This window comes from Triturus cristatus, chromosome 4_1 (assembly GCF_964204655.1).
Source record: "Triturus cristatus chromosome 4_1, aTriCri1.1, whole genome shotgun sequence".
NCBI lineage: Eukaryota > Metazoa > Chordata > Amphibia > Caudata > Salamandridae > Triturus > Triturus cristatus.
The window spans coordinates 310855192-310872481 of record NC_140585.1 but is presented as its reverse complement, the minus strand read 5'-3'; the positions used below and the strand labels follow the sequence as shown (position 1 = coordinate 310872481).

Sequence of the window (17290 nt, the reverse complement as noted above, 5' to 3'; positions counted from 1 at the left end):
CTGTCCCTGATTTCCAAGAAGGATAATGTTACTTACCAAGTAAGCATCTGTTCTTGGCATGTAAAGCTGTAGATGCACATGCTAAGCATACTCCTGCCATCTAGTGTTAGGTCCGAATGTTTGCAAGTTGTTTTTCTTCAAAGACGTATTTCCAGTCACGAGGTAGGTGACTCCTCCTTTCGGTGATAATGCGCATGGACATGGACTCCATTGTTAGATCGTTTTCCCGCAGAGGGTGAGAATGGAGTTAGTAAAGGTAGAATAGAGATGCCCATGCGTATGTATGTAAAGTAAGAAAACTGCAACAGGTATAGGTACCCGGGGAGGCGGATGGGAGCATGTGAATCTATAGCTCTCCATGCCAAGAACAGATGCTTACTGGGAAAGTAACATTCTCAATGTGAGCTGTAGATCACATGCTTTGCATAAACTACAGCAGTAAACGCCCAAAGCGGTGGCTAACCTGTAGCTGTTGCAGTTGTTTGAAAAAAGTGTTTTAAGTACTGCCTGGCCTACATTAGCTTGTTGCCTAGCTAACACATTTTCACAATAGTGTTTGGTGAATGTGTCTGGTGTAGACCATGTTGCTGCCTTACAGATGTCAGCTAGGGGAATATTCCTGAAGAAGGCCATAGTAGCCCTATTTTGTGGGTGGAATGCGCGCTAGGGGGTATTGTCAAGGTTCTTTTTGCTTTCACATAACATGTTTGGATACATTTCCCGATCCATCTTACAATGCCTTATTTAGATATGGGATTGCCTTTGTGTGGTGGCGAAAAAGCAACAAAGAGCTGTTTTGTCTTACGAAAATCTTTTGTTCTTTCCACATAATGTAGTAGAGCTCTTCGAACATCTAGGGTGTGTAGAGTTCGGGACGGGTATACCCAGACGTGGGTCCTGTGCTCTCCATGCCACTGGAATCAAGCTATCCTGGCTGAAGAGGGGTGAAACCCCGAAACCGGTCCTAGGATGCTTGTTTCCAGTCCAGGGAGGACCTGGCTTGGCAGTTCGGGCTGGACTGTTCCCATGAGGCACAGGGTCAAGACTGATTTGCATATGGCTGGGTTCAAACTGGAATGGCATGGTGGGCAAAAAAACGATTGATTTAGGCCTAGATCTCTGGACTGGGGTGAATATATGACATTGTTCTGCATTCTGTCCATCAACTGTTTTTGCGTAGAGTTCGTTCTGCTACAGAATCAGGTTGGGGAAAGAACACGGGTAACTCAACTGATTGATTGATGTGAAAAGCAGAAACCACTTTAGGAAGAAATTTGGGATTAGTTCGAAGAACCACTTTGTCTTTGTGAAGTTGAAAGAAAGGCTCTTGTATAGTTAGTGCCTGGAGTTCACCTACCCTCCTTAAGCAAGTGATTGCAATAAGAAAAGCAACCTTCCATGAGAGAAATTTTAGTTGACACTTGTGCATTGATTGAAAAGGTGGACCCATTAGCCTCATAAGGACTATGTTCAAGTTCCATACTGGTGCAGGTGGAGCTCTTGGTGGTATTACTCTTTTTAGTCCTTCCATAAAGGCTTTAATCACTGGTACTCTGAATAGAGAAGTTTTGTAAGCATTCAGCTACTGCTGCGAAATGCAATCGAATGGATGTGTAGGCTCATCCAGATTGCTGTAAGTGTAAGAGATAACAGATGATGTTTTGCACTGAAGCATCAAGGGGATAGATATTGTTATTGTTACAGTATATAACAAATCGTTTTCAGTTTGCTGCATAACATGCCCTAGTAGTAGGTTTCTTAGCCTCCTTTAGGATATTCATACAGTCTGGTGATAATTGTGAATAATCAAACTATGACTTCAGGAGCCAAATCGCCAGGTTGTGTCCTTGGGATTTGAATGCCTGATTTCTCCATGGCTCTGAGTGAGGAGACTGGAGTTGAGATGCAGCGTTTGGTGTGGAACTACTGAGAGCTCTAGCAGGGTGGTGAACAAAGGTTGACGTGCCCATGAGGGAGCTATGAGAATGAGTTTGAGGGATGATTGTCTGAGCTTCTGAACTACCAGCAGAATGAGTGGGAGAGGCGGAAAAGCGTAGGCAAATATCCCTGACCAGTTTATGCATAGGGCATTGCCTTTGGAGAACAGGTGTGGGAAACTGGAGGTGAAGCTTGGGCATTTTGCGTTTTGAGCGGTGGCGAACAGGTCTATGTGAAGAAATCCCCATTCCTGAAAGTAGGGAAGAAGAATATGAGGATGAAGTTCCCACTTGTGGATTAGCGGTCTCTGTTGGCTGAGAAGGTCTGCAATAGGATTGTTTACTCCTGGAAGATATTCTGCTTGGAGATACATTTTGTGATATATGGCCAATTTCCAAATGGCTTGTGCTAGGCGTAACAGTTGAAGAGAGTGTGTCCACCCCCTGTTTTTGTATATAGTACATAGCTGTTATGTTGTCTGTGCGGACTAGGACAGTTTTGTCTATTAGGTGAGTTTGAAAGGCTTTGAGCGCTAGTAGCTCAAGGTGATTTATAGGGAGGCTCTTGTACTGTAGACTCCATAATCCTTGAATTGTGTGACTTTGTAGGTACAAAGCTATAAGCCCCCTCTACAGCCTCCAACACACTGGCATTCACCACTGCCTCCTCCTCAAATCTCGCTATCGCCATACCCACCAGCCCGTCCATCAGAATCTCCGAGATGTCAATCTATTCCTTTTCTGTAGTAGGTCGTCCATATGGGAAGGGAAACCCTTATGACAAACCTGCTGGACAGAAGATGGGAATGACCCTTGTGACGACAACATCAACCCTGCAGAAGATAGATGATCCAGCCTTACTAAGCCAAACAGTCTCCATCTGTTGAGATCACAGCGTATCAGGCCGTTATTCAGAAACCAGCCCACCACCACAAGGTTGATATGCATGTACTAAAGAATGAGGATGACTTTCTGATGAAGACCCCTTTTAACACTGAGCACAGGGTCCAATTCCTCCCCATACTCAGAGGCATGCCCAAGACAGCAGATGACAACTTTGAGGACTCAGTTAGAGCCAAGGTGCTCATACAACATTAAAACGTTCAAACTTAACCAAATTATCTCCTTTTTACCAGAGGCTAGGTCCTCCTGACTATCTAGTGGTCCATATGGCCTCCACCCAGGCAACTGGATATACCTCCCTAGATAGTGCAAGTGCCTTGACGCTGCAAGCAAAAGTGTAGCGGTTGTTGCAATCATTTAATGGCAAATTGCCACTTCAGTTGGTCTGCTTTTGAGGTGAGACAGATATCATTGGGAGGAGATGGAGGACCTAGTTCAACACCTCCTTCAGACATGTCGGAAAAAGGAGAGAGAAGCTAGTTGTGGAAGGAAGGATCACTTCCAATGTGAATATCTGTTCTGCACTGGACACCGCAGATACTGCTTTTTGTATTGTAAACAACTGCATCCTGCTCTGCCGCTACACATGGCTTTGTATCTTTGAGTTCAGAGGTCCAACAACTCCTCCTTAACGGGTCATTTGATGGAGAACATCTCTTTGGGCCTCAGGCGGATGAGATGTTAGAGTAAATCAAGAAGCACATCAAGATTGTGACACCCATGGGCGGCCTAGAGTCCGCCAGAGGAGCACTTTTTGTTAGACAGCAATCCAAGGGAGGGAGCAAGACCTCATACACCGGCCAATAGGCCTTTCGTGAGTCCCAGGCATTAAATGATTGCAACAACCGCTACACTTTCGTGAGTCCCAGGCAAGCAGTCTATACTTAAGCTGATGTTACAGGAGCAGCAAGGGCATAGGCAGAGGGCCCCCAGCAAAGGAGCCTCTACTCCTAAGTAATGACTTACCAATGCTACCTCCTGCTCACACACACCTGTCGGGGGGATTAAAGAATTACTACTCTTGCTGGGAAGAAATTACCTCAGAGCAGTGGGTGACAAGCCGTTTACAGGGCTAATGCTACTCCACCCAATGTACCACCACGCAGACATACATACCTTCAAATAAGACCACCCCAATCTCTTGTTAAAAAACAAAAAAAAGGTCAGAGTGCTCTTTGAAAAAGGCTTAATGTAGCCATTGCCCGCATCAACAGGGCCAGGGCATCTATTCACTGTACGCCCTCATTCTAAAGAAAGGCGGCTTCTTTTTGCTCATCTTATACCTGAAGCTTCTCCTGTTGGAGCACTTTCATATGACAATCTGGCAGGCCATAAACCTGCTGCTCTATCAGGGAGACTTCATGGAAACGCTAGTTTTCAAGGAGGTCTATTTCACCATCCCTAGCCACCCCGCCAATCACCAGTATCTTCAGTTTGTGGTAAGTGGATAACGCTACCAACTCACAGCATTCCCCGGCAAGATCACTTAAGCTCAAAGGATCTTTTCCAAGTGGCTAATGCTGGTGGCCACTTATTTACGTACAGTGCATATTCTCATACCTTCAAGACTGACTGAATAGGAGCAGCAGACAACAATGCCTATCACACATTCGAACAGCTCTAATTCTGCTTCATAGCTTAGGTTTCATTGTAAACATACACAAGTCCCACCTCTAACCCCAAAAGATCAAACCCTTCCTCGGAGCATTGTTAAACGCCATCACAGGGAAAGCATATCTCAACCAATAAAGGGTGAAGACATTTCATCAACTGCGAAGTCTTTTTTCAGTCCACTCGTCCCTTGACTGCAAGAACTGTAATAAAGCTCTTGGATACAATGCCATCTTGCATGGCAATTGTGCCGTACACCAGATTACACATGCACCCACTCCAGCAGCGCCTTTTGAAACAATGATACCAAGCAAAGAATTACTGGGAAGATCTAGTGTCGATAAAGTCCAGCACTCAGCGCTCTCTGCAAAGGTGGTACAATAACAACATGTTGCTTAAGTGGACTTTCTTACTATACTTCTTAGACCTGCAACCTCAGGAGCTAATTACCACCGATACATCGCTCGTTGAGTGGGAAGCACATGTTGACAATATGAATGTTTCAGGGACCTGGACACCACCTTAACTAAGGGCGACATATCAACCTCCTAGGACATTTGCCTGGCACTCAAAACCTTCTACGCTCCTGTCTGCAGCAAGGTGGCCTTTGTAAAGATGGACAACATGACAGCCGTTTACTACATTGTGAAGCAGATACCCACCTCCCTCTGCCGTCTGCACTAGAACAAAAGATCTGGCACTGCGCAAACAGCCACAATATCGGCCTTCTGGCATAACACCTTCCAGAGTGGACAACAACTTTGTGTACTTGTGAAGCAGAAAAAGTCATCAAGTCCACGAGTGAGAACTCCACTCCACAAGCCCTGCACAGGTACCTTCAGCAGTGTGCAACTCCAATCATCAACCTGTAAGCCTTATCGGAAAATACCCAAGCTTCGCCTCTAGGTACCAAAATCCACAGTCCAAGTGCAACACAGTATGAATAAACTGGTCAGGGATATATACCTATGCCTCATCCCCTATGTGGTGAGGAAGATGAGGCAGGTTTTCATGGCCCTTATCCTTGTGGTCCCAACATCAGCCAGACAGCCGTTGATCCTACTGATTGGGTCGGAAATCCTCACAGCAGAAGGGCCAAATCAGACACCCAGATCCCAAGCAGCTCAACCTAGAGATCTTGCACCTGAGGTCTTTGAATTTGGCTTCCTAAACCTCCCATAGGACAGTTTGACAATAATGCAGAAGGCACGTAAGCCCACTACACATGCATGTTATGTGGTCAAGTGGAAAAAATGTGCACACTTCTGCAACGTCAACCGATTACACTCCTTCAAGATCTGAGGGCAGGTATTGCATATACCTCTATAGGTGTCCATTGTCTTAGTTACATACATGAAGATCAGAAAAAACTCATCCCTCTTCAAGATTTTGGTAGTCAAGGGATCGATGGAGGGACTCAAAAGAGTAATACCTCAAGAACAATTCCAGCCCCACTTTGAAACCTCAAGGCTCACAGGTTCAACATTTGAACCCTTTCACTCCTGCAACTTACAGTTACTCTCCTGGCAGGCGGCTTTTCTTATAGCTATAACGTTCCTCAGGCAGATCGGAGTTACAAGCTCTCAGTATTCATGAATAATTCTTTCAAGTACACAAGGATAGGTAACCAATTCAGAGTTTTTACCTAAGGTAGTCTCACCTTTCCACATTAAGCAAACTATGGAGCGGTCAATATTCTTACCACAACCTGATTCAGTAGTGGAATGAGTTACACACCCTGGACATTAAGTGGACACTGCTGTATTATATGGTCAGGACTAAAGTTTTCTGAAAGACCAACCACTGTTTGTCGCTTTTGCTAAACCCTACAAAGGTCAACCTATACTGAAGGCAGGCATTGCAAGGTGGATTGTGAAATGCCTACATGCTTGCTGTGACAAAGTGTGAGAAGTTGGCCTGGTATATGATGTTCACTAGTTAAAGTGACCACCTTGTACCATGCCAAGCAACCCTTATAGTGTGGTTGTAAGTCAACCTTTTCGGACTAGCTGCCCTAGTGGTAGCGTAGGCTAAGCAGTCTTTGAGGCTAAACTCGTGAAGCGTGTTAAGCCAGCTGTTTTACCAAATGCAACCCCCTTTTATACCAATGAAAGGATACCACACAGATATATATTCAAAATATATATGTATTTATTTCTCAAAGTAACCCCTAGTCTCTTTATGAGCACAGGAGCACAAATCGTCAAACAAGATTACAGTAGAATACACAGAAGTTGCACTTTATATGGATAGGCCCTGGTGGCCGCTCAAACCATATACTAAAATAGTGGTATAAGTACCACGAACAGAAAGGGGAAAAGGCCTAGGGCCTCTAGAATCGCTGGGCCTACAAGGAGCTAACTTCAGTTAGTGACCAGGAGGTCCACGGGTTGCGTGTGCAGAGCAAATAGTCACACGCGTGCTCCCATAGGTTTTCAATGGGTGCGTAAAAAGTACAAAGTTACTGCAAAAAGGATCTTCCGGATGGACTATAAACTCAAGATTGGAAACACAGACACTAGAGATGTTACTCTACACTTGGGCACCGGAGTGCCAGCTTTACCTCACCCACAGGAAGCGGGTGCATAGGTGTCGAAGTGCGTCGGGTTTCTTCTATCTGTTCAATGGAGCCTGTGGACAAAGATGCTGCAGGCGGTCGGTCCGGGAGGGATGCGGTGGATCCAAGGGTGGATCGGAGTTGTAGAAGACCTGTAAGCAGAGGGGACAGTGTTCACAGTCACTAGCCAGTGACCAGCGTGGCACCAGGTGGGTACCAGGCGATGTCGGGTGCAAACAGGAAGAAAGGTGTAGCTTGTCTCTGCAGCCACGTGGTCCCTGAAGGTCGACGACGTCCAGGAGTCGGTTCACGAGCTGTCCCACGCAGGCTCTCGCTGTCGGCGGTGTTGGCGACTTGGTCGAAGCAAACAAGCCTTGGCAAAAGCAATTGTTGTGGAAAACGAAATAAGCTGATGGTTCTGACCAGCAAGGTCAGAGGGACTGCTCCTTTGGAGGGGAGCAAGGGCCAGTCTGGAGCAACCAGACCAGCGGTGTATTTCTTGAAGTTCGTCGCCAAGATGGCCACTAGCCAGCGGGCCAGCAATCGGTTAGGCGCGTCGAGTGGCAAAATGCAGAAGGGCCCCACGCAGATCGTGGAGATGCTGGAGGGCTCACCTTTGGTGCAGATGCTGCTCGAGGGTTGGGCTTCTCAGATCCCAAAGCACAACTTGGAGGGAGCCTCGGTTGTTGCACTTGCAGCTTGTCGTGGTCGTTTCAAGATGGCTGGCTCCACGTGTCTCGTTGCCTCCACGGGTCTCCTCTTTTCAGGGACTGTGGATCGGGCGGTGAGAGGTCTGGAGGTCCAGGTCTTGTCAGTCTCTGGGCTCGGGCTCCGGCGGGAGGCGGCGGCAAAGCAGACGTTGATTCGCTGGATGGTGCTTGCGTTAGCAAGGTGGTCACTCCCTGACCACAGGGGAGATTGGCTTCAGTCCTCTGTGCGGCAGAGCGTCGAAGTTCCCGTCTTCTTCTTAGTTTCAAGTTGATTCCAGGATGTCTGAAGTCTTAGGACACAGCTCCTACCTTTAAGCGGATTCTAGGGGCCGGACTACCTGCTAGGTCCCTCCCCAAGGGTGGGACCAGGAAGGGGGGTGGTTACACCCCCAATCCTTTGTCCAGCTCGCCCCAGGCCCGGGACTGGTGTGCCCCAGGACCGGATTGAACTGGCATATGCACCGAGGCTCCTTGTGAGCCACAGGTATGTCTGGTTTCTTTCAAGCCCTACCTGACCAATACACAAAATCCTGTCTGGGGTGGTGCACGCACCTCCCCTGGCAGGAAACCCTTTGTCCACACCTCCCAAGCTGGAAGGACTCCCAGCAGCAGGAGGGCAGACTTGTGTCCATTTTGTGGAGCTGAGGCTATGTCTGATTTTACCCGGGTTTCAGATACTGTACATGTCGTGTCCCTCTAGAAGGGTGGAATGCTAACCCCGTCGCCAGAATTGGCGAGGGGTTAGTATTCCAATTCGTATGACACCTTACTCGACATGTTTTGATAAAGCCAAACCAAAGATAGCATTTAACCGCGAGGTTCATAATGCACTTAAGAGTATATGGTATGAGGATATCTGGAAACAGTAGAAGGAAGTTGTTCCGACCACTGCAGACAGGCTCAGCTCATGCCACAGCACCATCTCACATGGAACCAAGCACTCTGCCTTCAGGATTGTTAAGGCCTGCCATAGGAGTGACTTATAGGTTAACATGTGTCCCATTTAGGGTTAGGTATAGGTATACTACACCTAAGTAAGAGGTGGTTATACCAACTTACCCAAGCTGAGTGATCAGCCAGTTGTGTCAAATTTGTTAGGCCAAGCCTGGGGTGGCATAATACATGCTTCAGCCCCTGGCAGGCCTTGAAGACACCAATGCCCTGGGTACCTAGTGTACACTGGTACAGGGGCTCACAGGGTGATCCACTTCCAATTGGTTATGCACCTAGGGTGCATAGTGTAAATTTAGTAGAGAGAACAGCAGGCTGGGGGTCTGATTGGCAGGCCCACAGCCTCAATATGTCAAAAACCAGTGAAGCAAAAAGCAAAAATTTGGGGTGACCATAGGATAGCAGACCCTACTCTCCTACACAAAGCTAAACATTTACTCTGTGCCCTTCACTCATTGTGCCCACATGGCAAAAGCTACGCATAAAAAATAGGAGCCTCCATGGTTTTCCAGGTAACATTCCATTACCTGATCTATGCAAAGCAGCTACCTGATCAACCCCACACACATTTACAAAGCATTACTGTGTGGACATAAAGCTCATCAACCAGCTGTTGTTGGCCAAACTGTCTTGAGTTATTTCAAGCATTTGCATCATCTGCCCATAAGTTACAGCTGGGAGGAAACTACTTCATAACTTATGCTGTAGTATTTCCTCTTCTGGGCCTACTTTGGTTCTCCCTTGGCTTTAAGCTGCCTTTGCCGACACGGTCACAGAGAATACATTTGTTTTCGTGACATTTTTTTAAACATGCTGCGTCTATTATTTGCTATTCAGTGACTCGTCTTTAAATTCAGTCTGAACATTTCATACAAGGTCGACCACCATAGAGAACAATTTTCTTGTGCCCAGTCAACAACATCAACTAACAGTTTAAACATAACACGGAAGCACAGCTGCAGGTTTTCGAACACAGCAGTTTTTATAATATAAATTGTGTCTGTTCCTTGGAGGATAGAGGGGAGAATTCCAGCAGAAGGACCAGTCTTGGAACGGAGGCAGCAGCCTTGCGTAAACTGAGTTTATAAATATGATGCGGACCACCTAACTACACACACCAGGTATGGGGTTCAGTGCTAATCCAGAGATCACAAATATACCCATGCTCACATAGTGAGGGTAAGCTTAGATAGATGTATTAGATGCCATGGCCCGGGTGTTTATAGTTTACAGCCTGTTAGTAATGTTGATTACCATTCTTAGTTTATGGTTTACTAATCACAGCAAACCTGCTTCAACATAGACTACGATAGCTTCAATAAATATGTTGTAAACTTCCTTCTGGACTTTCTTCTGTTTGCTATGGACATGCATGAGTGAGAATGAAAGGTGATGATCTCTTTCCACGGTTCCCTTGGGGACTAGAGGTTCATGTTATAGGTTTGCCAAAATCACCTGCTACTCTGAAAGGTTAGGAGGTCAGGTGGGGCACTTTGAGCTCGTCGGATTTGTGCTTCCAGGTACTGATGTGGTAGAAACTCAGTGCCAACATTCTGATGTCCTGCTCTCCCAAGGCACAGTTCTGTTTCCAAACAGAATTCCTGCAACAACGCAAAGCAGCCACACATGCTCTGAACAGAAATTCTACTCTGTAAACATCTGTTTGTAGCATTTAGTGCTACATGCCACCATCTTCTTCCCTAGAAGCTGGCAGTGATAGCAGATTTCTATCAATTTCACTTTATTTACTAACTTACAGTGCACAGGGCATATCATATTAGGCTTACCCTACACTCCATTTTCACCTTTCCCTGCTGAGTGAGAAGCCACTTTGGGTGCAGTCGGTGACAATGCTCTATGTGGTCTAATGGAGGAGTTGTACAACATCCTGAAACTCCGAGTCTTTGAAGAAATTCAAGCTTTGACTTAGCCCAACAACAGATGGCAAGAGTAAGCAAAGCATATGAATCTACGGCACTACATGCTACAAATAAATGAGTACAGGGTAAAGTTTTCCTAATGCATACTTGTTTTACATAAGGCCGGTCTGGAAAATCTTTCCTGCTCTACCAGTACATTGCCAGAAAGCAATAGCCAAGCATTATTTTATCTCAGAGTAATCTAAAGCCTAATATTAGGGATTTTTATGAAATGTGTTTTTTAATTGAGGGGGTAAGTATTCAAATAAAGGAATAATCACAGCCCTTGCCAGGGTAAACCACTAGAGTCACTAAATAAACCTGAGCTTAACCCCTAATAGCTAAGACACATAGCAGACAGTCTTAACTTAAAGGCACTGTGCAAAATATTTAGATCCCACCAAAACAGTAGTAAAATCAAAACGGAACAAAAGAAAAATCCCAAACTAATTTAGAATAAGAGAATATTTAATAAAATAACACCAAATGACAAGAATCCAACAAGGGGAACTGGAGATAGGAATTTTAAATAAAAACGGCACCAAAAAGTGTTAAGTGCCAACCACGGTCACCTGGTTGTGTTTGACTAGTACTTCGGCACGATTGAAGGCTGATCGCAATGGAGCACAGGTCAGATACAGAAACCAGGCTTGGCCCAGCTTGAATGTTTTACCTTCGGACTAGGTCTCAGAAATGGAAGTCAAAATCCTCAGTAGGGCAAAGTAGCAGGCAGTAGCCGAGGATAGTCTTTGGATGAAAACCCGGTGAAGCTACTGACTTTTGGTGGGAAAGCTCAGAGCAGGAGAAACCTGGATTTTGTGCCGACAAAGGTCTCTCGCCTGCTGGATACTTTTGAAGCCTTTGCCTGGTGTAAAGTTCTACATTTGAACATAGTCACTTTTTTGGAGCTCGATTTCTCCAGTGGAGCAAGGCTGTAGCCGAAGAGGGCTACTACTAGGTTCCGCTTAATCGGATTTGCTGCTGTGGAAAAACCCTAAGCGGGGGAAACCTGAATCTTCAGCCCAGCAGCAACGCACCTTCGTCAGATTAACTTGGCAAGTTTCTCCTGGTCCTTCCAGGGTCTTTAGAGCCAAAATGTTTCAACTCCCAAGCTCAGGATGTTAGGAGGATTACACTTAGCCCAAAGTTCCAGGACCTCAGGAACAGCATCTGGGAGTTTGGATTCACTCAGCCAAGGCCAACAGCAAGGTCAGGACGGGTCAAGTTGGAACTGGCCACGTGCAGGAAAGGCCTCATGTAGCTTGTAGCAAGTCCATGCAGCTTGATCAAGAGGTCAGACTAATGATCATTGGAAGCCAATTCTTTGTCCTGGGAGCAGGTCCAGTCTTTCAGGTCTCTTCTTTGGTCATGGACTGCAGGTCCAGTCCTCTTCTGTTCTTCCGCAAGACAGAAGTGTTCTGAGGAGGGTAATTGGAATACCACATTAATACTAGTAACTAGCCTGTAGGTGTGGGTGACTCCTGGCCCCTCTCTAACCTATAGGGCAACAGTTCACAAGGGTAAATGGGAGCCACGTTTGCAGCATTTCCTGTTTGCCCTACTGCAAACAATCCCAAAGTGTCCGTTTCTGCCTAAAACCAAGATGGCAGTATTGTTCTTTCCCTGTACAAAGCTTGTGTGCCCACCCCAGAGGTATAGCCTCAGAAATGAGCAGCCACTCACCTGTAGTCACTAAACCAATTCTGGGGGCAGTTCCTCTCCCACTGGGATTGCCTGACTGACTGGGGGCACAAAAGAAAGACTGCCTAGGTGTCCGCTAACATTGGCCTGTAATAGGGTAGTTCTCTTTGAAGTTAGTCATGTTCCTGGGCATAGCTCACTGGCCAACCTGTCAAGGGAACATCACCTCCCCCACCCACGGTCTTTGTCCTGCTATGGGAGCAGTTTTAACACCTTATCAAGGGGGCTATTTAGCTGCCAGGTGACAGTTGGAGCTCAAGAAAATGGGCCTCCAGAGGCTTTAGGAGCGGAAAAAGGAAACTTCCTAAAAGTGTTAATACCTTAACAGTTATTAAAAAATTGATTTTACCAATAAATAGGATTTTGAATAACTATTTAAGAGACTCTGAATTACGTTTCTGTTTCCAAACTGAAAATAGCATTATGAAATGTAATCATGAACCCCAGTGTTTCCTATGGATAGGCAAGCCTTTCTACAGTGAAAATAGTTTTTGGGGCTGTTTCACTGTAAGGACATGTTTTGCATTAAACTTTTACATGTCCTACTTTTAAAGCCTTATGGGGAATAAGGCTTACATAGAGGTGACTATCAAAAGGGGTTAGTTTGACAGGTCAAATTGGCAGTTTAAAACCGCAACAGGCAGGCTACAAACAGTAGGCTTGCAGTCATGTTTGCGCTGTCACTGTAGGGAATAGCACAATCGGAGCTTCAGGCCACCAGTGCTAATTAATTTACAGGCCAGAGAACCTTTCTACCATGTAAGAGGGACTAATAGTGGAGTTAAACATTCCCATTAGGAGCGTGCCAATTTCGTCATGTTAAAAGCGGTAGCACAGGCACTTTGTCACTGGTTAGCAGGGGTAAAGTGCAGAGTTCTACAGCAACCAAAACAGTCAAAACAAAAATCTGGGGGTACACCATGCAAAAGATGGCAATTTCCTACAGGTCTGCCAAAGTATAAGACAGCTGGTACAAAACGTGGTTGCATGCACTAGCCTCTTCCCAGATGAACTCCAATGTGTCTGGTGGTTCTCAGTGAACTTCACTGGCGCCCGACACCTAGTTTTGTTCATAGGCCTCTATATTCCCCCATCAACCTTCACATCAGCGATCTCTGTGTATCTTCAAGCTAAAACTGGATGCTATATATGCAAATCCAATCTCTTAGATCAATTGTTCTTCCTCGTTTCATAAATGCTACAGCAGAAGGTTGATTGTTTGTCATACATGCCGCAAGGAAATGGAATGCTGTGCCTATTCAACTTTAATCTGAATCCGGTCGCCTGGTTTTCAGGAAAGGGTTGACTTCTCTTCCCAAAATAATGTTGAGCTTTCTCTGTTAAAGGGATTGCCTGGTTGGGGTTCACATTTATTTAATCAGGACACCTACTGGTGACTGAGCATTTAAAAAATCATTAGCATAAATACATGCATACTGGCTTAAACTGAATCAAAAGTTAAAAGGATGAGGTCCTCCGATTAATGCTTACACCGCTGAATGCCCTACTATGCTATGTTAAAGAGGTCTCTAAACCTTAAGGCCGGTTTGTGGCTATGGCCCTGTTGGTGGGGAAATGTAGAGTGGCTATAACTAGCAGAAGAACGCAACCTCTAGATATGCCCACTGGCTGTGAGATTTGCCTACTTGTTCTTATCATTCTGAGATGTATGGTAACTTGCTGCCACAGGATTCCTGCCCCACGGACATCTGGGACATGCTTTGTCAATACTTACTGGATTTGCAACATTTTCCCCGACTGCTCATGATCGTTTGTCAAGTTTAGAATGAACATAATGCCCTGACTCAACAGCTAGAGAAGTTATGTCATCATTTGTTAATATGTATAAGTTACTACTTACTAGCACTGAATGTAATGTACTCAAATGGCTGTGTTAAGTATAATTGCACACAACAGTTATGTATGTCAAATGGTGAATTTTACGCCACATTTTCTTTGGGTTGACACTCAAAATAAAAGTTAAGCAATTAAAAAATCATTAAGATAACAGATAACCAGCTTGTATCTCTCTCATTTGACGCGTTTGCACCCAAAGACTATTGACTACTATCCTAATATACCTATGAGCATGGTGTTTTATTTGTATGGCAATGTCTTCGTAATATATAAACATCTTCTACAGTTGTGGCAACTTCTTAGTCAATTTAGGATGCATATACCCCCTCTCCATAAAAGATTACAATTTTATTCCGCTTACTAGTTTTGTCATTGTTGGTTCAATTAATGGTACATAGTTCTGCTATATGTGAGGTTCTTACCTTGTCATTTGTTCTAAAACCAAAGCTACTCTAAGTACAAACATGTCTTGAACTTAACCTACATGATTTTATTAGGTGGTGGGGGGAGGAGAGAGGGAGAGGGAGAGAGAGGCGTGCATGGTTCCGTGTGGGTAAGGTGGGCTTAATGAGATTTGACCTATTGTGTGAGTGAGGGAAGTGTGCACTGCTGTTGCGTAAGCTGTACAACTTTCATGTATTCTGTTTGTAATGCAACTATGCAGATGTGTGTAAAGGAAGTGTACATGGCTACTGCCTTGCTCCACCAACTGCAAGTATGTTATAATCTTAGTGAGAAGATTTTATTTAAAATCAGATTACATTTTCTCAAATATCTTTTTATTGGTTAATGGGGAAATAGCAAAGAATCTGTTGTACCACATTTGATGGTACTGTCACAGCTTAGTGTGTTTGCACGAGGGAGAGACATTACAAGACATAAGACAACCTTTGAAAACGTCTCTCCCATTCCCACCTGGGAGGTTGCTGTTGTGCTCTGGTATCGTCCAACAGTAAGGAACATCAGCTTGGTTTGTCTCTGCCTGCATGTGAATGGTGAAGTCTGAAGGGATCTCTTGACTGGAGAGAGCCGCATGCAGCCCGAGGCAGTGGGACAAGCATGGTACTGCAAAAAACAAACAAAGCAAAGTGGTGAGATACACGAGCCACACTTTACAGGTTAATATACATCTCAGTTAAATCCCACTGAAATGCACAACCTTTCTGGGATATCTCAAGGTAGAGCATATACGGAACAGATATGGAAAAACAGATTACAACAGGCAACCACAGGGTACTACTTTTTGCCCTTAGACAAGGTTTACCCTTTTAAAGGAAGGACTACAGAGGACACATGGGTAATAACTGGGGGATGTCTGGCACTTGAGAAGGGTTTGGTGTAGTCAACTAATTTCACAGACCGGGTTGGATAGCTTATTTAGATGAGTTGGCCGGAGTACTGAATAATCAAAGTATTCATTGCCCGAAACTACAGTTAATTAGAAATGACAAGTCAGACTAAGGAATATGTAAGAAGTAGCTAAGCTGCTTTTTTTTTTAAGAGAAGGACCACTGTCTAATTTTGACAATGTTGTTCTTGGAAAAACTAATTGATGAAAAGTAAAATTTGAAAACACAACCACATGACCAGGAATCAGATCATAATCATAATCAAAATCAAAACGACTGGAAAACACTTGTCTTAATTCCATATTTTTAGCACACTTGCATTAGATATCCATTATTCCAAATAAATAAAATGCAGATTCAGCAGGACAATTTCATGCAAATTCAAACTAAGCTGTGCATCTCCCTGAAATATGCAAAAATCAAATTTCCTATGAAGCGCTACCACTTCACCACACCGAACTGAAATCACATACGGGAAGGTTACCAGCGGCTGTTGGACACCGTCTGTGGTAAGCAGCAGAATTCTCCTTTCGCACCAAACATCCGCACAATACAAACCTGTTGGATGCTAAAAGGAAGGCTATATAAATACCCACTTCCAGCAATGCTCTCACAAAAGAAGTGTGCTCAAGTGACAGGACTTTGGCCATCAAAAGGATGCAGACACCCCAACAGACTACCTAAAGATATTTCCCATCACCACACCAAACTGAAAAGGCAGCTGTTGAAATATGCTGAATGCATCGCTGGGCAGTTATTGTATTCGTACCACCAATATTACTGTACAGCCAATAGTTTCAGGTGCACAATTTTACGTTAACAAGTTATTTTTTGAACCAAATAGTTACATTCGGCCCCTCTAGCAAACAACTTTTTGGGCAACACAGGCAGTTTAGCAGGAGCTCAGTTCACTGGTGAAAGCATTTAAACCAGAAGTGAAATTTCTGGTTTAAATGCTTTCACCAGTGAACCGAGCTACTGCTAAACGGCCTGTGTTACCAAAAAGTTGTTTGCTAGAGGGACCGAATGTAACTATTTGGTTTAAAAAACACACAAGAGTACACAGTTGTCATTGTAGTATACATATCAGCAGGTTAACATTTCTATTGGGACAGGGGAGAAGGTTCTGGGGGAAGTAGATTTCTCCACCCCCTACCTGCAGAGCACCCTGCCCAAGTCAACCCCCATCTCAGATTTTTAAGTGAAGGGGACAGCACTCTTGGATAGATATTACTATTTTGTACTTAAGGCCTCTGTAGTATCCTGGTTCTAATGTGGTTCATGCTATGGTAGTGGAATGCTCCCTGAATGATCTAATATGGAATGTTGGGAGTAAGAGGCTACAGTTGAGAAGGGCTGCCACATAGTGTGCCAAGTTGGAATTTATCTTTTATTTTAGAGACGATCCACAAGTCCATGGGTTTCCTGCTTTCACATAACCTTTATCCAGCATAATCCGGATGAGCGATCGCTCACCGGCGTTGTTTTATTCATTACATTTGTTGTCACTTTCAAGCACATGCTTTTACATGTATTATTGTGTTGCTGGATTCTGTACTCTATGCTCCATTTTTGGATTGTTTATTGTTACAGTCGACAATGTTTTACCTCAAAGTATACGAGGTGTTTTGTTTGGACTATAGTCCCGCTCCTACAATGCACAACTTTTGACCTCTCCGTGAGGTGTGTCTGATGGGTCTTCTCCCATCATTTTGTGCACAACATATTTCTTTACGCTAGGTTTACTCTTATCTCACATGAAGTTTTTTTTTTGCATAGGTTATAGTCCTGTTGC

General features: G+C 44.7%; 1 protein-coding gene across 2 annotated transcripts in view; it reads right to left on the bottom strand.

Annotated features, from left to right (window-relative positions):
- LOC146854845 (mitochondrial inner membrane protein OXA1L-like) overlaps positions 1-17290 on the bottom strand; it is a 236171-nt gene that overhangs the window by 174742 nt on the left and 44139 nt on the right. The window contains exon 2 of one of the 2 annotated variants that reach the window (XM_085652222.1): positions 15062-15211. In XM_085652222.1, coding sequence (XP_085508348.1) covers positions 15062-15211 — 150 coding nt within the window. Of the gene's footprint in view, positions 1-15034; positions 15212-17290 lie in introns of both variants that reach the window. The other variant, XM_085652221.1, reaches the window with a different exon arrangement.